We start from the raw sequence: 24,166 nt of genomic DNA, 5'->3' as shown, positions 1-24,166 counted from the left end.
GGACACTGAAGAAAGCACAGAAGATGCAGATGAGAGACATTCTTAACACGGCCGTTGAAAGCAGACTCTTACTCCGGAGAAGCTGAGAGAGGACAAATATCCCAAGTGCAATTAAGAGTGACATTTTTGAGGAACTGCAACCTAGAGAGGAATGTCCTGGGAGAAAGGCATTTTTGAAACCAGAACTTTGGAGCAGACGCCAGCCATGTGCCTTCCCAGCTAACAGAGGTTTTCCAGACACCATTGGCCATCCTCCAGTGAAGGTACCCGATTGCTGCTGTGTTACCTTGGACACTTTATGGCCTTAAGACTGTAACTGTGTAACCAAATAAACCCCCTTTATAAAAGCCAATCCATTTCTGGTGTTTTGAATTCCAGCAGCATTAGCAAACTAGAACACAGGATGTTCCTTTCTAGGCTGCAGCTCCTCAAAAATGTCTCTCTTAGTTGCTCTTGGAGCATTTGTCCTCTCTTAGCTTCTCTGGAGCACAAGTCTGCTTTCAAAGGTCATCTCCAAAATGTTGCTCTATAATCTGCAGCAACTCTCTCAGCTCCTGCGCATTCTTCAAAGTGTCCCTTTTGGCTGTAGCAAGCTCGCTCCTTCTGTCTAAGCTAATACAGTGCTCTAGTAAACTAATCAAGGCCCATGCTGAATGAGCAGGGCCACGCCTCTATGGAAATTATCTAATCAGTGTTATCACGTACTGTTGGGTGGGTCTCATCTCCATGGAAACATTCAATCAAAGAATTACAATCTATTCAACACTAATACATCTGCCCACACAAGACTGCATCAAAGACAGTGGCATTTTGGGGGACATAATACATTCAAACTGGCACACTACTGTATAGGAACACTACTGATTTTTGTGTGTTGATCTTGTATCCTGCCACTTTGCTGTGCTCATTTATTAGCTGTAGTAGCTTTTCTGAAGATTGTTTTCAGGATTTTCTACGTATTGGATCATGTCATCTGCAAACAGTGAAAGTTTTACTTCTTCCTCTCCAGTTTGGATGCCTTTTATTTATTTTCCTTGTCTAACTGCTCTAACTAGAACTTCCAGCATAATGTTGAATAACAGTGGTGACAGTGGGCATCCTTGTCTTCTTCCTGATCTTAGAGGGAAAGCTTCCAGTCTTTTCCATTGAGCATGATGTTAGCTGTGGGTTTTTCATATATTGCCTTTATCATATTGTTCCAGTTTGCTAATGCCACCAGAATGCAAAATATGAGAAATGGATTGGCTTTTAAAAAGGGGATTATTTGGTTACAAAGTCACAGTCTTAAGGCCATAAAAGTGTCCAAGCTAAGGCATCAACAATAGGGTGCCTTCACTGAGAGATGCCTGATGGTGTCTGGAAAACCTCTGTTAGCTGGGAAGGCCCGTGTCTGGTGTCTGCTGACCCCAGGTGGTGCCCCAGCTCCTCTCTCAGCTCCTGTGTGTTCTTGGTTCTTTCTCCCAGGATGTTTCTCTCTAAGCACCTGGAGTCCTGTCTTAGCACATCCCAGGGCAAATTCTGGGCTAGTAACTCCAAAGCATCAGCTCTCAACAGCCATCTTTGAAATGCCACTCTCAGCTGCTCTGAGCTCCTTCTGTCTGTGAACTCTTTTATAGGACTCCCGTGACTTAAGACCCACACTGAATGGTGGGGCCACACTTCCATGGAAATAATCTAATCAAAGATACTACCCACAGTTGGGTGGGTCACATCTCCATGGGAATTACAACTTCCTTGCCTCCCAGTGACAACTCCAAGCACTTTGACTTTCATAGCTAGGAAGTTCTTGGTGTCCAGGGCCATCTAGGAGTAAATGAAGCCCAAGGTCCTGACCAAAATTACTACTGCAGAATTCCTTACCCCTTTAGGAGGGGTGAACAATGAAATGTAGAAATCTGTGAATCCTGGTAAGAAGTTGTATCTCAGAGCTCTGTGGAAGCTGTGGAGTTGTTGATGTGGGTCAACATTGGCCCAGTGTAAAAGTGAGTTCCTCTAAGATGCCAAGAAATTAAGCAGGCAGGCAAAGTTCTCTGTGCTACTTGTGATGGGTATCAGAAAGATTGCTGAGAGCAGGCAGGATTTCTATAGACACCTTAGGAAGGGACAGGCACCTTGTCTGCTACTGAACCAGGTTTATGGCAGTGGACACAATCCAAAGCATTGAGTCTCTTTGTCACTTAAGATACTCAGCTCACATGACTGAAATATAAAAATATATACATGTATAGAAATTACATAAGCCCTACCAAACCATCTATGGGGATGCAAGTCCAGAGAGATCAATCAGAACAAACAGAAAAGTCAGAGGAAGAGAACTGATGGAGGAGATAGTTGAAAACTTAAATGTTTAAGATAATAATATGAAGAATAATACTTAGGCAAGTTTAAATGCAACCCTTTCCGAGATAGATAACATGATTTTACAAATCTACATTCTGTAGATAAATGAAATAAGAATGACCTTGGTAAAATATATCCATGCATGGAACAAAAAAATAAAGAAATCATAAAGGAATTTAAAGAAAGATTTGTAAATCCAGGAGAAATAATTTGTAAACAATAGGTGCACCAGATAATAACTAAAATAATTTTTAAAAATGAAAAAAAGTAATTCATTTACATGAATAATGGACCTCAGTGTAAAAACTGAAAGGGTCATCGTGTCCCAGGCTACATTGATTTTAGCACCCACACACACACCACACACACACACCACAGATACACACACACACACAGACACACACACATCTGAGCATATACTTGTGAAACACCTGCACTTAAGAGAAAATCAGGCAAAGTTTTGTGTTCCAGAAAAGAAAAAGCCTGGGAAGCATGATACCCTTTCCACAGAATAAACAATGCCTGGTAGTTCTGTAAACACACAATAGTGCTGCTTTTATCGAAGGCACTGAGGAATTGTCTCCCTTGTCCCTATTAGTTTTTAAAATATGATGACAACAAAGACTCACCTGAGAGAAATCGTCCCAAACAACTTCACAGCACCATCCTCAGATCATCCTTTTCCTCCCTAAAATGCTACCACTAGACTAAACCTTAGGTAGCTCTAACTGAATGTATACATATAGCAATAAACATTTGTAACTATTGATTTTTGAATCAAATTGCATAGCATATATCTTTAATGTTCAGTATTTATGTAATGCTTCATGAGCACACACAAAAATATCATCTTAATCAGGATCTTTGGGTCTCTCCCGTGACTTAACCAAATTCTTTCAACTTTTAGGAGATAGAAATACTTGTATTTTATAGTTGGTATAGCCTGACAGAAATTATTGGGAGAGCATGTACATATGTGTATGTGTATATGCACACACATATGTATATAAATATATACGTACCCTTCAGCTTGTTCAGCCCCTAGTGCCCCCCCCCAGTCTTTCTCCAGTCCTTATTACCTAGATATGGCAACCACAGCTGAATCTCACTACTTCTATTGTCAACAGCAAAATGTATACCTTTGTGACAGTTTGGATATATTATGTCCCCCAAGAAAAACTATGATCTTTTTATCCATTCTCGTGGGATATTGGGATTAGGTTGTTTCCATGGAGATGTGGCCCCACCCATTGAACGTGGGTCTTGCTTAGATTACAGGAGTACTTTAAAAGGTACCACTGTAAAAGAGCCACACATGCCCAGACTCTTGCTGACACTGATGCTTAGACATGCCTGGAGATGCAGACAGAAGGACATTTAGCTAAGAGATGAAGCCCAGGGTTTGCCAGGGGATATGTTAAGACAGGACCCCTAGGCACCCAGAGAGAAATGTCCTGGGAGAAAAAACTGAGAACACACAGGAGCTGAGAGAGGAGATGGAACACAACCCCGGATCAGCAGACGCCAGCCACGTGCCTTCCCAGCTGACAGGTTTTCTGGACACCACTGGTGTTCTCCAGTGAAGGTGCCCTATTCTTGTTGCCTTTGTTTGGACACTTTTATGGCCTTAGGACTATAACTTTGTAACCAAATAAGCCCCTTTATGAAAGTCAACCCACTTCTGGTACTTCGCATAATGGCAGCATTAGCAAACAGGAACACCCTTTTTCTTCTTTTTCCTCCAAGTGGAATGTGTTGCCTAAAGTGATTTGGCTTATTCAATTGCATATTAATAAAGTTGCTAAATGTTTGGCACATATTATCATAAATATGTATGTATATTTTTAAACATATACTAATTCAAAAATTTCCCCTCTGTTGGCATTATCAGAAATTCACATATGATCATTTTGATTTCAGAGCTCCTTGTCCGTTTCTGTGTTTCACTGGAAATATATCAATATTTGACTGTAAATATCCCATGCTAATCGATAATGCAATGCAAATCACTTTCCACAGACTACTTTCTTAAGCTCTCCAAAGCACAATTCCCCATTCAATAGCAAGAGCAAAAGGATGAGGCTGAAAAAAATGAAACTAGGCCCGAGTACCCAATTTTCTTTACCTTTGAAAATCACATGTTTACATTGCTAGAGGTTCATTCCTCACCGCTTCTGTTATTTTTTTGTGAATCCTGTAGTCAGAGACTATATTTTTGTCTATCAAATAAAATATTGGTTTACACAATAAAATATAATAGAATATAAGAACACCAGATATTAATGACAAATGTATTTTTAAAGTTGTTTTATGATTCAGGTTGTAACATTTCATTTGATTTCCTAAATTTTACACTTCCGAATTAAAAAAAAAAAAAATGTTTGAGAAGATATCTTAAGTTGAGGTTTAAATTCATTGCTCCACTTCTTCTCTGGTCCTGGCATCCCATAAATGGATTGACTGAAAGAATGAGTGATGATATGGCCTCCGATCCAAAATGTCATGAGAGGATTTTGCTAGCTTCACAGTGTAAAATTGCTGTAACAGTCCAGGTCTACAGCCTGGCAAGGCTCAAACTGACATCCATAGGTAGAGGACCAACAGGGACGGTCACTAGTGCAGGCTTTACAGATGTGAAGGGACAGCTATGCTTTCAGATGCTGAAAAATTCTATAGTTAAAAAACTGTATCTATCTTAAAGGATTAAGCAGGAATTGCCTGATTTTCTAAATATCTTCAAACATCAAAAGCGATTTGAAAACCAAGGGCAATGAGAGTAACTTTGTGAAGATTTTAGTTAGGATTATGGGTGCCTCCTGGTCCTTTGTCACGACTTGAGTAATCAGATTCTCAGGTGTCTCCCATCTGGCAGTTTACCTGATGCTTCAGGTGAGCTGGTTTTCCCAAGTCAACTGTTCCTTGTCCTGACTGTCAGTCCCCTCTGACGCCATCTACTGGGCCTAATATTTTTTTTTTAGTAGGAGACAAATAAGTTAATTGCCTCCATCTCTACTGGGGACCAATGACTCAATGTGCCCATCCTCCCAGATAATCTATTTGTATTGTAATAGGAAAATTAAGCATCTTAGTGGGAGGAATGACTACAGTGATGATTTCAGAGAGACCATGAATATTAATATTCTTTGAGTGAAGTTCCCTGGGAAAGATATGGTTATGTTTGTTGAACGGGAAATACTGTCTATTATGTCAAAAATAGGTTTGGGGAAATACATTCCTTCTTGTAATCATTTTCATCAAAATGTTGGTCCAAATACCTATGCAAAAGTCGTCCCTCTAGTCTATGTCAAATGGCATGAAATAAAATAAATCAAAAAAAAAAAAAAGATGGGGCAGAGGAGGGTAATAAAATTTCCTTTAAAACAATTTCTTGTTGAGATTCAGTAATCAGATTTGCATACAATTATACTTTCATCCCTGAATTTGGGTTTTTATCAGGTCCATAATCCCATTTTTCCAGATTTATTGGGGAATATAATTGGCATAAAATAAATTTTACATAGTAAAAGGGTATAGTTTGATAAGGTTTGACATACCTGTAATCCTGTGAAACCATTAGTACATACACTATATTATTCATTACCCTATAACATTTCCATGTGTCCCTTTGAAATCTGTCCTTCCCCTTCCCCCTGCCCCTATGCACAGTCCACTGGCATCTGCTGATTTGCCTTCTGTCACTAGAGATTAGTTGGCATTTTCTAGAATTTAGCAACATTGAACTCATTTGTTGCATGTAGTTTATTCCTCTGTATGGCTAAGTTACATTGTATGGAGAGACTGCTATTTATTTTCCATCCACCTGTTGATGGCTATTTGCATAATTTTTAATCAGGGGCTCTTTCAAATAAAGCTGCTAACATTTTTTTGGCAATTTACAAATTGCTAAATTATAAATTGTGTGATAACAGTTTTTACAATTATAAAATTACAAAATGTACAAGTTTTTTTTATACGAACATACACTATCATTTATCTTGGATGAATTACACAGGAGTGGAATGGTTGGGTTATATGATAGGCATATGTTTAACTTTTTTTTAAATAAAATTTTTATATTTTAGATTTAGTTTTAGATTTGCAGAAAACTTGCAAAGACAATTCAGAGTATTATATACTTGCTTTATTTTCCTGGCTGCTAAAACAAACATCATGCAATGGCTTGACTTACACAACAGGAATTTACTGGCTCACACATTTGAGGCCAGGAGAAGTCCAAAATCAAGGTGTCACTGAGGTGATGCTTCCTCTCAGGAGACCGTGGCATTCTCACTCAGGCTGGGAGCCAGCGATCCTTGGTTCTTGGCTGTTCTTTCACACGGCAATGTATATGGCGGCCTCTGCTGACTTCCAGCTCCTTTGCAAGGCCTCCGGTCTCTGTCTGAATTTCCTTCTGCTTAGAAAGGACTCCAGTAATAGGTTGAAGACCGATCCCGATTCAGTTGGGCCACACCTTAACTGAAGTGACCTCATCTAAAGGGCCTGTGTAGACGAGATCATACCCACAGGAAGGGAATAAGATGAAAAACATAAACATGTCCTGGGGTACATAGCTCCAAGCCACCACAACATTCCATACCCGTTGTCCCCTTTTTATTAAAATCTTACAGTAGTGCGGTACATGTTTCTCAACTAATGAACCATTTTTGTAACATTATTAGTAACTGAAGACCAAACATTATTCCATTTCCTTAGATTTACATGATGTCCTTCTTCTGTTCCAGTATCCTATCCCAAATGTCAACTTGCATTTATTCATCATGTCACTTCAGGCTTTTCATGGCTGTGACAGTTTCTTAAGACTTTTCCTACATTTGAAGGCCTTGAGAATTTCCGAGTTTACTGGTCAGGTATTTTGGTAGGAAGACCCTATATTATGATTTATCTGATGTTTTTCTCATGAATAGACTGGTTGTATTTTTGGAGGAAGAAAACTAGAGACGCACCATTTTCATTGTATCATATCAATGTGACATCCTATCAGCATAACTTACCACTGTTGATGTTAATCTTGATCACCTGACTGAAGTGGGGTTTGTCATGTTTCTCCAATATAAATGTATTGTTTGTCCCCCTTTCAATACTGTATTTTATGGAAGGAATATATATTGAATAAATAAATATTAAACAACGTATGAATATGCACAGTCCACACTTAAGAAATAGGGAATTGTACTTCATCTACTTGAGGGTAAGGTATCTACATAAATTACTTGGAATGATTTGCCTGAGATATTTGTCAATTCTCCCTCATTTATTTATTTTTTTAAATAAATATTCAATCATTTATAATAGTATGGATGCATGGATATTTATTATCTTAATTATTTTGTTTTTCAAATTTTTCCGGCTTGGCCTATTTGGTCTTTTGAGAAACTGCTAAACTGTTTTCCAAAATAGTTGACCATTTATTTCACAGAAGTGTATGAAAACTCCAGTTGCTCCACACCTTTTCCAATACTGGGTATGTTCAGGTTTTTAAATTTTAGTCTTTCTCATAGGTGTATAGGAGCAGTTTATATTTGCATTTCCCGTAAGAATAATGATGTTGAGCATATTTTCATGTGCCTGTGGAACATCCAGTTATCTTCACAAGTGAAGGGTGTGTTCAAACCTCTTGCCTTTTCCTGTTGGGTTGTTTCTCCCATTATTATTAAGGTTTGAGAGTCCTTATATATTCTGTATACAAATTGTTTATGAGATTTGAAAATTTGAAATCCCAGCCTATTGGTGGTCTTTGCGTTCTCTTAATGGTGACTTACAAAGAGGAAAATTTTTCTTAACTTGAAATCCCAGCCTATTGCTGGTCTTTGCATTCTCTTAATGGTGACTTACAAAGAGGAAAATTTTTCTTAACTATGGTGAAGTTCTTTTTTATCATTATGTTTCTTTTGTGGATGATGCTTTAGGAGTCCTAGCTAAGAATACTTTACCTAACCAAAGTCACAAGGATTTTTTTCCCTTAATTTATTCTAAAATTTATAAATTTAAATATTTTGGTCTATGGTCCATTTTGAGTTGATCATTATATATGCTGCATGACATTTCAAGGTTCTCTCTTTTTTTATTCTGAATTCCTTTGTATCTTTCTTAAAATTAATTAATGCATAAATATAAAAGCAATACATATACAGATGTGTATATACAGTATGTATTCATATATGCATATATTTGTGTTTATAATACAAATATGCATATGTTTATTAAATATAGAATGTATGTATGCATAAATACATATATTTTGGAATTTCTATCATGTTACTTCTCTATCTTTATGCCAATACCCTGCTGCCTTCATTACTCTAGTTTTATCATAGGGCTTAAATCAGGTACTGTATGTCCTCCAGTTTTATTCTCCTTTAAGTTTCCGTGGTTATTCAAGGTCTAGCAGGAAATTTAATGTGGATTGTGTTGAAGCTCAAACACAGAAGTAGGGCAAAATTATATCTTACTAATCTTGAGTTCTCCAATCTATGAACCTGCATATTCCTACAATTATTAAGATTTTAAAAAAGTTTTCTCTGTTATCTTTTATAGTTCTCAGTACATACATTTCACCCTCTTCATCATTAATTCATAATTTTTATATTTTAATACATGTTTTGTAATTTCAATTTCTGATTTTTCATTGCTAGTATATAAATGCAATTGAAGCCTCTATATTGATTTTGTATTGTCAAACTATGCTAAACTTTCTTTTTTCTTATCTATTTATTGTAGATTCTATAGGATATTCTACATAGACTATGTTTTCTGCAAATATAGTCAGTGTTTTATTCTTTCTTTTTAGTCTATAGCCTCTTAAAATTTTGTTTCCTTGCCTTTTTGCACTGGTTATTACCTCTAGTAAAAGGCTGACTACAAGTGATGGCAGAGCTTTCCTCTGTTACTCCAGGTGTCGGGGACAGCAGGGGCCATGCAGCCCTTCCACTGGTTTATGAAGTTAGCTGTGGGTTTTGCTCAGTGTCCCCTATCAGGTTAAGGAAGTCCCTTCTAATCCTAGTTTGCCGAGTGTTGACCACGGATGAAGGTTGGGATTTGTCCCATGAACTCTTTATATTTATTGAATGGATCAAATGATTTATCTTCCATATTCTGTGACGATGGTGAATTAATTGATTGGTTTTCAAATCTTTAACCAAACTTAACCTTCCTGCATTGAAATACATTTCATCATGATCTATCATATTTTTAATCTATCTATCTTTCTAATCAATCATATATATATACACACATATATACACATACATATACAAATATATAATCTATATCCTATCAGTTTCTCTGGAGAACCCTGACACATAGGGGCAAAGCATTACTCAGAAAAGAATGAGGCAAATATCATAATATGTATAGCTTTAAATAATTACTACCACCATGAGCAATATGTTGCTATATGATAATGCCAGATTTAGCAAATCCAAATTTTCTATAGTTGCTGAGTTAGGAAGAAACCTTTACTGCACACCGTTTATCGTATCTGCCTTCCTAGTCTAGGTATAAGCATTTTGCAAAGTACTATTCAGGTTGCAAATTCTCCTGACTTCAGAAAATGCAGTATGGGAAATAATTGCTTCCCTAGTGATAATTGAAAAGACAACACACACTTAAACCTTAAAAGCAAGGGTTTGCACATTTTAGGTTTTTTTTTTTAAATTTTCCATTAAGCTTTTGTTATTTTCTAACTTCTAACTTCTAGCAGGCATTTGCTTGCTTTAGAGGTTGTTGACACTAATCAGACTTCAGACTCCTGGGGGAGGAGAAAAACATATAAAGATGGAAACTAATTCCTCATAATCATCTTTATCATGAGGTTTTATGTCCTATTATAGAGCTGCAATAATGACACAGAGCCACGTATAAGGTCTGTTTGCTGGGGGTTTAATTAAACATTTTAAAAAATATTCCCTCTGTAATATTTGAGGATTATGTTCATATAAAGTGAACATTTGTCTAAATATTGGTTAATTTTTACAGTTAGCAGATAATAGAGCTATGAATGACTTATTCTAAATCTTTTATGTATTAAACAACATTAACAACAAAAACTTGTAATCATTGATTTTGAGATAAGTATATAAACATTCTTCAAAGATTGTAAAATCAACAAAATACAACTTTCAGAATAAACATTGTTTATTTTTAACTATTGATTTTTCAACATTTTCAGTAATGTTTCATTGTTAATCTATTTGGGTTATTTAATGTCTTGTTTATTTTTGATCAAATTCAAACTGTATCCACTAGGGATTTTCACTTTGCCTATCAATAACAAAGACAGTAAATAAATCCAGGGCAAGATAGACAACAGATAAACATTCTGAATAGTAAAACACACCCTAATTTATTGAATCTTTATCCTTCAAAAAAAGAGTAATAAGCATTGCATGTAGGAAAGCAAAGAACAGATAGATGAAGCACAATTCATGAAAGAAAAAACTGATTCATTGGATTGAATTAAAAGTAAAAATATGCTATGAAAAAAAAACTATTAAGAGAATACAAAGAAAAGCCAAAATATTTGCAAAAGATATTATCTGATAAAGGACTAGATTCAAAAAAAAAAAATACAGATAGCAAAGAAGTGTGCAGAAAGATGCTCAACATGTCATTAGGGAACTGCAAATTAAAACAATAATGAGATACTACTACAATCCCTCAGATTACTAAATCCAAAACACTGATGCTACCAAATGCTGGAAAGGATGAGGAACTGTAGGAAGTCTTACTCATTACTATTGGGAATGCAAAATGGTATAGTCACTGTGGAAGACAGTCTGACAGGTTCACAGAGAGCTAGACATGTCTTGCTGTATGAACCAGCAATTGCATTTCTAAGTATTTACCCAATTGGATTGAAAACTAATGTCCACATAAAAACTTGCACATGAATGGATATTGCAGCTTCATTCTTCATTCATAATTTCTAAAACTTGGAAGCAGTCAAGATGCCCTCCAATATAAGAGTGAATAAACTGTAGCAAAACCATGCAATAGAATATTGTTCACTGATAGAAAGTATCAAACCATGAAAAGACCAGGAGGAAACTGAAATGAATATTGCTATGTGAAACAATCTGGTCTGAAAAGTCTACACACTGTATGATTCAAACTACATGATATTCTTGAAAAGGCAAAACTACAGATACAATAAAAATATCAGTGTTGGTTAAGGCTGTAGGGGTGGGAGGGATGGGATGAAGGTAGAGCACACGGGACTTTTAGATCATGAACGTACTGTATATGGGGTTGTCCCAAACCCATATGAACGTCCAACACAAAGTGTAAACTCTAGTGTAAGCTAAAGACTTTAATTACTAATAAAATATCATTATTGGTTCATTTCATCAATTTTAAGAAATGTAGGCAGAGGGTAATAGGGGAAACAGTGTTTGGTGGTAGAAGTGGGGGAAGATAAGAGGTATATGGGATCCCTCTGTAATTTCGGCTCAATTTTTCTGTGAACTTAAAACTATGGTAGATATCAAAGTTACACTGAATGAAAAAAGGAAATAGAAGGCTTGAAAATAATCAATGAATTTCCCCTATCTAGAATACTAAACCCAACAAATGCAGGATATACATAATTTGAAAGAGCACACAGAATGCTGACAAAAATATATGCCATTTGTTGGGCTGAACACAAATGTCAATACTTTTCAAAGAACTGAAGACAGGGAGAATATCTTTAATTCAACAGACTCCAATTAGAATTGAGTAATAAATAACAAAATCATTTGTTAAAAAAATCCACCAATATTATTTATAAATGGATATATGTCCACAAAACTCTTGAATCAAAGAAGAAATCACTAGGAAAATTGAGAAATGTTTTGACATGCTGACCATAAAACCACATGTATCAAAATTTGTGGGACACCCTTAAAACAATGCCAAGAAGGGAATTCATAGTTTTAAAACAAACTAAACAACACAAACACCTTCTCTATGGAAGTTAAAGCTGAGAGTAGAAGAGGCTTCAAGTATAAAGCAATCATTTAGCAAAAATTCCCAAGCGAAATGCACATTTTTTGAGGACTGTATGTTGATTCATCAGTGAGGTGGTTACCAGGTATTTCTGCACTGCAGTCAAATAAGCAGACAATTACACTGAAGTTACATCTATGATATGAAGAAAGGATGGGTGCAGCAAATAGGATGGTGCAGAAATATGGGGAGAGCATGAGAGGCTGGAGGGAGCGGTGTCAGTTGGGGAAACTGAGAGCCAAGGTGGACGGGGGATGGGCTGTGGCTGCGCCTTCCTCTGGGCACCCCACCCCCCCCCCACTGGCCCTCTGTGACTGTTCTGAGCCCTGTGATGTCGCAGCGGAACTCTGGGGTGCTCTGTGCTTTCTCAGTACTTGTCGCCTGAGGCAGCACTTGGCTTTGGTTGGTTTCAATCTGCGTTTCTTCGGTTCCCCGTGGCTGAGCCCACACTCAACCATGTGGGGACTGGATTCCTTCTTATTCCTCCTGCCTGTAGTGGGGCTGTTCGTCATCTTGCTCCACTACAGGCAGAGGAAACGTGTCTTTCATGGAGTCGAGAAACAGCTGGACTTCAGTGAGGTAAGGGACCCTGGGACCAGCCCACGGGAGAGGTCACTGTTTCTTCCGTTCCACTTCCCAGTCTTCAAAACCCATGAAGAGGGCCCAGAGGGACAACTCAGTTTAGGAAATAAAAGACTGCAATCCGAGAGCAGATGGGGCAGGTCAAATACGATGAGACGAGACCCAATCTCAAGAGCATCCATCTGGGGTGGCAGAGGGCTAAAAAATAAACTCCTAACCAGAGCAATTTATTGGCTATTAATAAAACTGAGAAAATTCAAGACACCCAGAGAAAAGAGTCCCTCAACACTTGTCCACCGGGCCATCCCATACCAGGTGTCCCTGGGGAAGCGTTTCCTTCTGTCAGTGCTGCTGTGCAGAGCAATAGGAGCCCCTACAGGACACTGAGGATGTCTGAATCCAAGCCCTGGCCTCAGGGAGCAGCGTCCTACAGGAAGACGCACACCTGTCCCCGTAGGCAGGTGACGCTGTGCTCTGTTCAAAAGACACTTGTGACTTAAATCTTACTTGAGATCGGGATGATGAGAAAAGTTTCATTATGGATGTTGGTGACAGAAACGGAAATTTGCAAATGTAATTGGACACTTAAAAATGGTTTACAGGAAAATTTTACAATACTTATGTGTTACAACCATATAGCATAAAAAATAAGCAATTGAGGAACCCCTACGGAAACCACATTTTGCCTTATTCAAAGAAAAATTAGAAATAACTTGACTCATTTACATCTGAATCACAGGCAAAGAACAATGGATTAATTAGTCTTAAGTAGGCTTTCTGCAGGTTGCTGTGAAATGGGATTTCAAGAATTAGGTCCTATGCCTTCCTTATTTTCTTGTTTTTCAGCGCCTGTGCAGAGAAAAGAAGCAAGTGAAGACGGGGACATTGTCAAGTAAGGTTCTGCACTCCCAATACACTCGCTCCAAGGGTGAACTTACATCTCACGAGCCCTGAGAACCCACTCCAGTCTCTGAGGGTGCCCGGTGTCAGAGTCAGATCCCTCAGATAGCAAAGACCCCAGGGAGCAGACACCCAAAGGAAGGCTGGCAGACTCGGGCACCCTCACATCCCTGCTCCGCCAGCACTCGGAGTGGAAGAAGGAAGGAGCTGGGGAGAGGGGCAGGTGGAAGACATGGGGGGTGGACTTGGTTGGTTGGGAGGCAGGAACTCTGGGCCCTACTGGGAACAAAGAGTTTGCACAAAGTTGACATTCCTCCTTGGAAATGAAACGTGTTCATCTCATCTGACAAGGTATTGTGGAATTAAGGGAGATCAGTGTGAAAGGCTTCCCGTAAATGATTAAACATTAAACACGTGAGAGGCTCTCCACTGCTTCCCTTGACAATTTCACACCATATCCTTGTACTTGGGGCTCTTAGAGTCCATGTCTCCAGGAGTCTCCCTCGAAGGGCTGTGACATGCAGCTCTAGAGAGTGTGTTTCACTCCTGCCTTCCCCACATGTAACCCAGTCTCCTGATTTCCCAGCTTGGAGAGCTTGCCAGGGAGGCACCGTGGGGACACCGGACATGAGTCCTCTTCGGAAAAGGTGACCTTTCTCATCTCCTTCTTTCCTGCTCACCTTTCTGAGCAGGGGCCATGCTATTCCAGGTCCCAGGGCTGTCTAGGGTGGGGGAGAGAGGGGCCACATAAGAAAACAATGATTAAGCCATGGGATTGGGGGAAATGTCCATTGGAGGGTCAGGGTTGCAGGGAATCAGATGGGATGTGAAGCAGAGACCTTCCCCCAGCCGGGCCTGCCAGGGGGTCCGGTCCCCTTCCTCCTCTGACTGTAGCTTCCACGTTCTGTCTCCCACAGCCCCCTGTGCAGGCAGCCTGGAGCGGCCGGACACCATGACGTCACCTGTCATCCCTGGGTCTTCCCATCTACCCGGGATGGCCATCTGCCAGGGGGGCCCCGTGTGGAGGACGCTGCTCTGTCGGTGACCCCTTCGGCATGTCGGTGTCCGGCCTCCAGGTTCCCTCCACACCGTCTCAGAGACCAGCTGGCAACACCCAGGGCTGCGTCTCGCCTCTTCTCTGCCGGCTCACTCCTCCCTCCAGGGGCCAAACCACCTGCCCCTCTGGGGGAGGCCCCTGGAGCCCTTCTGGGGTTCATAACCCCCCACCTGGTGCCTGGGGAAGCCCGTCATCCCCTAGTGGGCACCATCCTGTTTCTCTCCCGCCCTCCCTCATTCCCTCCCTTTTCCTCCTTCCCCTCTGCTCCCTCCCTGTCACTGCTGCCACCTCCACCGCTGGCCTCATCCCTGATTCCTCAGTCCCGTCCCACCCTAGCTCTCAAGTTCCCACCCCAGGTTCTCCACCTCTCCCTGACAGCCTTCTCACCTGTGCCCTGTCGTGTCCCCTTGACCGGTCCTTCTCTCCCTGTGTTTATCCTTCTCCTCCAGGTCCCCCCGCCACGGGCTGTCCCATCTCTGCCGCAGGTGGCTCCGGTCCCACTCCACCCTCGCTCCCCCCGTTCCCCCTTTTCTCACCCTCGACCCCGTCCTGCCCTTTCTCACCTGAGCCCCTGGACCTGCCCACCCCGCCCCTTCCGGGCCTTTGCTGTCCCCTCTGCCCACCTCTGGCCCACAGTGCACCTGCGCAGGCCATGGGCAAGGGGCCTTCCTCCCCCCCAGCAACCTGCCCTCCCCTCCTCCCCTCCTCTTACCCTTGCCCCCCTCCCCCTCCCTGACCTTCCCCTCTCTGTGGACCCCCCTCCAATTCCTGCCTTTACCCTGGGTCAGGTCATCAGGACCCAGGTCCGAATTCCCAGGGGTGTGCCCGGCTGCCACTGTCTCCCCCCGCTCACCCCTGGACCAACAGCAGCCGCTGCTCCCTCCACCGAGGTGGCAAGAAAGCCATCCCCACCATGTGCCATCTCCTCCAACGCCCACCCCTGCCGGGTGGGCGCCTTTGACGAGGCCATTGCAGAACTGGACTCGGAGCTCCAGCCCCAGGACTGCACTGTTCCATCCGCAGGTAGGTTGGCCTCTGGGGCCCCTCACTGCCAACCTCAAGATGTGGCCTGAGGGACCTGTCAGCTTCCCAGCCTGTGGGGGCCTAAAGGCAGGCAGAGGGGTGGCCTATGTCAGCAGGAACTCCCTAAGCTCCTTCTTGTGGAAGCACTCTAAGGAGACGACATTCCGTAAATCTCTCAAAGAGGAGGGTGATCTGAATCCCACCCAGAACCCGTCCACAGAGAGAGAGGGCTGAGGGACTTCAAAGACCAAGGGAGGAGCCCCCTGCCCAGGCTGGTGGTTTTCCTGACACCCTTGTTCCACGATCCCACCAGTCCTGGAAGAGAAAACCCAGGGCCTCCATAGACAGAAGAGGGGTAACATCCTAAGGTGGGCTTTTCACTGGCTCTGGAAAAGTAGAACTATCAAAGGTCAAGAGGGAGCCCTGAAAACAAGCCCCGAGAGGGATCTGTGGGACCTGGAGTCTCTCAGCAGGTGGAGCTCAGAGGGAGGCCAGAAGCAGCAGCCTCTGGCAGCAGGGGCTTCCTAAGTCCTCCTCATGAGGACGCACCTGCTAAGACCACATTCCACACACTTCTGAAAGACGAGGGGGCTCTTCACTCCACCTCAGAACACGTCCACCAGGACAAGGGGCTGAGGGACCCCCAAGACCAAGGGAAGAGCCCCCTGCCCAGGCCAGACATTTCCTGACACCCTTTGCTGCACGATCCCACCAGGCCTCGAGGACAGCACCCCCTGCCTCCCTAACCACAGAGGCAGTGCCCTGGGGAGGGTCCTCCAGTGGCTCATTAATAAGAGGCCACTGAAGAGGCAGCGCGGAGCCCGGACACGAGCTACAGGATGCCCTGCCCCTGGGGCATCCCCAGGTTTCCAGGAAATACATTTGGACCTCCTGGGTTCCCTGGATCTTGCCTCCTCACCCATGAAGAGACAAGAAGGGGCCCAGGTTGGTCCCAGCGGAGATGGGGGTGTCAGCAGCCAGAAAAAGCGGGTGCGATTTGACAGCAAACCCAGGTGCTTGATGTACTCTCCTGCTGCACCCCCCCAGCAAGTTACGCCCAGGAGCCTCGAGACCATGTTTCAATTGGTTCACACAGTGCTGTGGGGGGTGCAGACCGTGAGCTGATCCACCTTCCACCTCACAAAAAATAAAGGTGCTTTTCTCCTTTGAAGCTGCTGTCTTTTGTGGTCACTTGTTAGCCATCAAATAACTAATTCAAACAGTGAAATAAACAAGAAACCAATACTCCATCCCTCTGCTGCTTACGATTCTCCTACTTCCATTTTTGTTATATAAACAGAGAATTTGAATTTTCTCCTACAATTCTAAAATTTTAATTTGTGAGTGCCTAATGAGGCAGACTTCAGGCTTTCCCTTCAGATGTGTCTATTGACAATCATATTTATCAATAATTTTTCAAAGATTTGAAAGATTGCTCATTTTTAAATAATATCTATGAAATTCTTCATTTTTCAGTTTTTTTCCAAATGGATTATTGCCGTTTTTGACTTTTTTTTTAATGAGAGGACAGTTGTACAGTGGGCTTAAGCGATATTTTTCCTGAGTTGGGACTTTCATCAGGATGTTCAACTAATCCTGACATAGAGACTTCAAGACACCTGCAATTCATAGTGACATTGTGTGAAGTATGAGCAAACACACAAATACATAAGGAAAAAATTAACAAATCATGAAGAAGTCAAAATGCACATTCCCATATCCCTTTCTAATCCCCTTCAGTCCTTCCTTTGGAGGAGGGGGGTAGAGCCTTCTGCTGCTGGGTCCAGCTCCTGCCTTATTAGCAAGGGCATTGTCAGTTTAGGCACTGCCAGCTTTCCCTCTGTGGGCAATGGAATAATTCATGACTTGAAACATTTCCCTCCATTCCCAGCCTTTATCTGGCAAGTATTTCTTAATATGGATATAAGTGCATTTTAGTAATTTTGGACATTTTAAAGAAATGCAAAAATAAGTGGGCCCAGGATTCAAAGTGCAATTATGGAAGTCAAATTCATTGAATTCCTTTTCACATCCTAATATCCAACAAGATACAGACTGTTATCTAATATTCAGTCTTAACATAGAAAAATCAATATTTTATGCTTACAACAGTAGCCTATGATCTCTTGCTTTAATTGAATAATACCATTATGTAGAAACTACTAATGTAGTTCAAGGATATCTGTGTTGAAAGAACTTTAGCAAACAAAAGTCACAAATATTTCATACTATGATCTCCAGGACGTTGAATGAGATGTTACACCCATAATTGTATTTTTACATTGAATAAAGATATTTTCACCCATGTAATTAAGGTAGTTACTCAGTGAACTTTGAGTTAATCAGAAGGGACATCATTATTGGATGGATAAATCTAATACCATGAGCCATTTACAACCAGAGCCTTGACTCCACCTGTTAGCAGAGGGGAAGTCAGAGGGACTGCAAGGGTCAGAGGCCCCAACGTGCCATTGCTGTTAGCAGACGGGAGGCCACATGTTTAAGGACATGAGCAACTTCCTGGAGAACTGAGCGATGCCCAGCTGACAGCCAGTGAGGAAAAGCGGCCCCAAACCTAGAGCAGCAAAGACACCGAAGAACTGGATTCTGCAAACAATGTGAATGGATGTGGAAGTGGATTCTTCCTGAGATCCCACAGCTAAGAGCCCAGCCCAAACCACAGCTTGATGTAGATGTGTGAGAACCCAAACAAAGAACCCAGTCAAGCCTGTCCAGATGCCTGACTTTCCAAAGTGTGAGCCAATGCATGGGTATTGTTTTAAGCCTCTATGTTTCTCCAAGTTGTTATTGCAGTGATGGAAAATTAATACAGGTACTTATAGTGAAGTGTCCTTCCTGACAGTATCTGAAAGATGTGGAAAGATTGAGTATAGCCCCCACCTGGGTGAAATTAAATTTTTACTTTGAGAATTTGAATTGATAGGAAATGAAATCATCTGCAAAGTCATAATGTAAGAATTAAATATTAGAAATTAATTGTACAGTCTAATTGCATTAGTTGTATATTGGTTAGAAATAATTTTTATTAGCAACTTAAAGAGGAATAGTCTACATATGTTTAGGTGCCCTGCCTTGAGAGTCAAGGATTGATCCTAGAGAGTCAGGGCAAGACAAGACAGGGAGAGAAGGAAGGACTACGGTTCTTCGAATAGTTGTTGATAGATGGGAGAGGCATGTCTGGTTGGTAGAAGAGACTCATCTGCAACAGTAAGTTGCATATAAGAGTGATTGAAACATGATGTGAATTCAGGAAAATAACTGGCATCATGGTCCAAATGTCACAGTCAAGTTGGCATAATGACTGGGATTATAGGAATTAGAAAAAATTATCTTACAATCATGTGGAGACATATTCTAATGCATCATGACATGGGCTTGAGTTCTAGGGCAGGATTCCCATATTTTTTATGGAAAAATGAATACACACCTGGGTGGACTTTAGGTAAAAGTTTTACTTAATAGGTCATTACAAACAGAAATGAAAAATAACCACCTAAACAATGAAATGACTTAAGAAACCTGATTTCCCAACAATAATCACATGGTGGGGTGTGAATGGAGAACATCCTCCAAGAAACACACCCAAACATGAGCCTGGCAAATGCCAAGTAACCAGCGAAGGCAGGCCACCGTCCCGGGAGGGGAGCGCAGGGAGGGGGAGCTCACCCTGCCGTGCAGGCCCACTGAGACAGCCGAAAACTGAGGCTAGAACTCGAACACTAAGCAGCGTTTTCCACTGGTCCATTGACAGGAGTCACAGCAACCCAAACCCTGTCGAACGCTGATGAGACTCTTTCTATCCCCCACACAAACTGCCTGAAATGAGGCCTGTGCATTTTCAGATGTAATCACTATTCACCTCATCATCTACTGTCCTACACTAGATGTCTGGCATTCTGTTAAAATTTTTGAGGTTCTCAAAAAACAAAAATAAAAACTTCAAGACATAAAGCTATCTAGAAATACAGACTGACAGATGACCAAGATATCAGATGCAGCATTTACTTTAAGTAACTATGAGTAAAATGTTAAAGGATCCACAGAAAGTGTAGACAACATGCATGAGCAAATAGGGAATTCCAGAAAATAAATGGAGACAACTAGAAGAAAGGAACAGATGAATCATGTGGTCAAATGGTCTAATATATATGGAAGAGGGCTCAACCCATCAAACCACCAGTCCCCAATGTCTGTGAGCACATCAGCAACCATCGAGGTGGGCAAGCCTAACACCCCTGCATTCTCAAGGGGGTTCTGCATATTTTTTTCATTTTTTTAAATTAACTATTAACTATATAAAAAAAAAAAAAAAACTTTAAAAAAACTTACAATAAAGAAAATTTCAAACAAACCAAAACAAGGGAATAACAAAAAGACAAGTAACCTAATATAACTACTTTACTTCCAACATGTTCCTACTCTACCCTAAGAAAATAATCTGATATAGTAACACTTCTGTGAACTTCTTCCTATCATTCCCACCAGAAATAAACAAACTTTAGTCATTCCTGGGCATTTTCAGAACTTTAAATTTACCCACAATAGCTTATCTGTTCTTATTGGGTTATCATTCCCCCTTCACTAATTGCTCTCTATCACTAGGTCCCCTACATTCTACATTATAAACCATTTATTTTACATTCTTCAATGTTCACATTAGTGGTAGCATATAATATTTGTCTTTTTGTGCCTGGCTTGTTTCACTCAGCATTATGTCTTCAAGGTTCATCCATGTTGTCATATGTTTCACAACATCGTTCCTTCTTGCTGCCGCGTAGTATTCCATCGTGTGTATATACCACATTTTATTTATCCACTCATCTGCTGAAGGACATTGGGTTGTTTCCATCTCTTGGCAATTGTGAACAATGCTGCTATGAACATTGGTGTGCAGGTATCTGTTTGTGTCACTGCTTTCAGATCTGGGTATATACCAAGAAGTGTAATCGCTGGATCGAAGGATAACTCTATATCTAGTTTTCTAAGGAACTGCCAGACTATCCTCCAGAGTGGCTGAACCAGTATACAGTCCCACCAACAATGAATAAGAGTTCCAATCTCTCCACATCCCCTCCAGCATTTTTAGTTTCCTGTTTGTTTAATGGCAGCCATTCTAATTGGTGTGAGATGGTATCTCATTGTGGTCTTAATTTGCATCTCTCTAATAGCTAGTGAAGCTGAACATTTTTTCATGTGTTTCTTGGCCATTTGTGTTTCCCCTTCGGAGAACTGTCTCTTCATATCTTTTGCTCATTTTATAATTGGGCTGTCTGTACTAGTCACTGAGCTGTAGGATTTCTTTATATATGCAAGATATAAGTCTTTTATCAGATACATGGTTTCAAAATTTTTTTCCCATTGAGTTGGCTGCTTCTTCACCTTTTTGACAAATTCCTTTGAGGTACAGAAACTTCTAAGTTTGAGGAGTTCCCATTTATCTATTTTTTCCTTTGTTGCTTGAGCTTTGGGTGTAAGGTTCAGGAAGTGACCTCCTAATATAAGGTCTTTCGTGCACCCACAGCTAATTGTCCCAGCGCTGGGAAGTCACAGCTGTGCAGAAAGGGGGAAATTAACAAGCCCCATACAGCCATTATTTCAGCAGGCTGCGAAAACTCCTACACGGCCCTGCAGCCCAGAACTTCCCTTGGGGGACAGTGCTAACTTGTGCCATAGCTGCCTTCCCTCATCAGAGGCCCAGCTTGGAAGAGGGACCCACTCGGAAGTCCCAGGGACCACACGCCAATACCAAGGACTTGTGGGTCAGCAGCAGAGACACACTGTGGCAAGAATGAACTAAAGGTTTAGACTCTTGCAACAGCTTTAAATCTCCAGGAACACCTGGGAGGTTTGATTATTAAAGCCGCCCTCCCTCCCTAACCACTCAGACACACGCCCCACATTCAGGGTGGGCAGCACCAACTACACATGCAAACTTGGTGCACCAATTGGAGCCCCACAAGATTCAGACCCCCACTCACCACAAAGACAAAGTTGGGGAGAACTGGCTTGAGGGGAATAGGTGGCTTGCAGACACCACCTGCTGGTTAGTTAGAGAAAGTGTACTCCACGAAGCTGTAGATCTGACAAATTGGAGATAAGTGTTGGAATAATCCTACATATCCTAAAAGAACCCTATCAGGTAAAGCCAATGCCAAGAGGCCAAAAACAACAGGAAATTTTAAAGCATATGAAAAAACCAGATGATATGGATAACCCAAATCCAAACATCCAAATGCACAGAGCTGTAGGGCTGCTGAGGGGGAAGTGATGTAGGGAAGACTTTCCAGAGGTGAAGGACATCAGAAATTGGAGGAAGAAGGATGTTAGGAAAGTGCAGGGGGTTCATCTGGCCCTCCATGGTCATGTCGCAGGTGGGTGAGCAGGTTCCCCTTTAGATCTGGGTGGAGGACCCACTGAGTGAGCTCACCCCACCCCTGAGCCTGCTGGTCCCTGCCATGTGGACATCCACAAGCTGGGCAGGAGGCTCCCCATAAGCAAGGGATCCGGAGCCCACTGCTTCCTCCGTGATGGCCCTGTTGGCCATGTGGATGGCTGGCATGCTGATGCAGGCAACGCTGTGCCAGTCCGTGTGGTTGGGGCCTGTCAGTGGGACACATCCCCAGCATTGACGCTCAGGTGGGCAGCATCTCGGGATTTAGTCTCCATCATTGACACATCTTAACTTCCAGTGTGGAAAGTCAACAGCACCTTACCTTCTAGTGTTCTCCTGCTCCTCCTCTCAGCCTCTGGGGCTGGAGGTGACCCCACGCCTGTGAAGCTGCAGTGGACGTCTTTCCTGGGTGGCCTGGAGAAGGGCTTCTCAGTGCCTGAGAAGTCAACAATGTCACGTTCCATGACTCAACTGAAACCTGGGCCTGGACTCATCCCAGGAGCCCAGGAGGAAGACATGGTGACCCGAGACTGATAGCCTCTTCCTGATGCCCAAGGAAACTGCCCAGGCCCAGCAGAGCCACAGGAAGTGAGGACCTGTGTGGGTGGCCCTGGGAGACTCACTGGGGACATTTCACTGTCCAGCCATGGCCTCACTGGCAGGTGGCCCACGGATACCTGAGACCCTTTGGGAAGCCTTGCCCAGCTTCCCGTGTATTCCCACCTCATCTGATCTGCCCAGACCTGAGAGAACTCAAGAAGTCCCCTTCTAACCTCCCAGTCTCAGTGGTGTCTACAAAACCCTTCTCAGATTCGCTGCTCCCCCGGCCACGCACACGCTTCCCGTCCTCCGGCCCATCCCACTTGAACGGTCTAAGTGAACCTTCCATCGCCCACGCTGCGTGGATGGAGAGGTCACGGCACGATGGCCTCTGGTTAGTGACTCTGAAGGGCTTCATCTTTGATCCTTTTCAAAAGAGCTTAATTCTGTGATCACATTAAAGACCTCCATATATTAATGGTCAATTAAAAAAAAAATAAGTCCAGAATACTTGAAAGATAGAAAGATAAAACGTACCTAGAAATCTGGGATGAAGCCCTGAAGCAAGAAAGCAGAAAATGGAGCTCTGGCCTTGCTTTCAGGGCAAAGGAGGGAAACAACGCAGGGCACACAGCTCATCCGGTAAACTGAGGGGCACAGATTCACTTGGTGGGAAACAATCTTTCTTGACACTGAATTAGAGGAGGAAGATGCCGCAAAACTTTGTGTGACGGTGACGTATAAATACAGTTAAAATTTGCAGAGAGGATGCTGGAGTGGGTTAGGGAGAACGGGCTTCTCCTCCACGAAGGAAACTAGAGAGGGGCCGGAGGACGCCTGGGACCACGGTTTCGGGGTGTGACTGCTCACAGAGGGACCCTTCCAGGGTGTAAAGGGGACATGGACAGAAATGTGGAGAGATGGCGCCTCGATGGAAGGGGTGAGTGTGTGCGGCCAGGACCGCCGCCCGGGGCCAGCAGGGGCAAGACAGCCCCAGGCAAGGGGGTGAGCAGCGGCTCCCCACGCCCGGGCACCCACCTCGGCAGCTGGGTGGGGAGGTGAACCTCCGCAGCCTGAAGACCCGCAGCTCCTGTGAGCGAACCCGGGAGGTGGCATTTACTCTCCCCCCACTGAGGTCCGGGGTGCACTGGCAGGAAGCAGGGATAGGAGAGGGCACCCCACGGAGGCATCAGGAGCCCCCCCACACCCCAGAGGCTGTCACACAGCAGCAGGGATGGGGCACGTTTGATCTGGAGGTGCCCGTGAGTAGACTCCCTGCCAAACTGCACAGGTCCACATGGCACCCC

At 42.6% G+C, this 24,166-nt stretch overlaps 1 protein-coding gene across 1 annotated transcript in view; it reads left to right on the top strand.

Annotated features, from left to right (window-relative positions):
* LOC119505554 overlaps positions 1-17,038 on the top strand; it is a 30,385-nt gene extending 13,347 nt beyond the window's left edge. Inside the window, exons 3-7 of the mRNA XM_037798380.1 lie at positions 13,774-13,819; positions 14,414-14,474; positions 14,745-15,084; positions 15,673-15,907; positions 16,623-17,038. Coding sequence (XP_037654308.1) covers positions 13,774-13,819; positions 14,414-14,474; positions 14,745-15,084; positions 15,673-15,907; positions 16,623-17,032 — 1,092 coding nt within the window. The 3' untranslated portion in view covers positions 17,033-17,038. The remainder of the gene's footprint in view (positions 1-13,773; positions 13,820-14,413; positions 14,475-14,744; positions 15,085-15,672; positions 15,908-16,622) is intronic.
* Positions 17,039-24,166: the final 7,128 nt, after the last annotated feature.

The sequence above is a fragment of the Choloepus didactylus genome, chromosome 10, assembly GCF_015220235.1.
Source record: "Choloepus didactylus isolate mChoDid1 chromosome 10, mChoDid1.pri, whole genome shotgun sequence".
Classification (NCBI taxonomy): Eukaryota; Metazoa; Chordata; class Mammalia; order Pilosa; family Megalonychidae; genus Choloepus; species Choloepus didactylus.
Note: the sequence above shows the minus strand (reverse complement) of the source record. Positions and strands in the feature narration are given on the sequence as shown.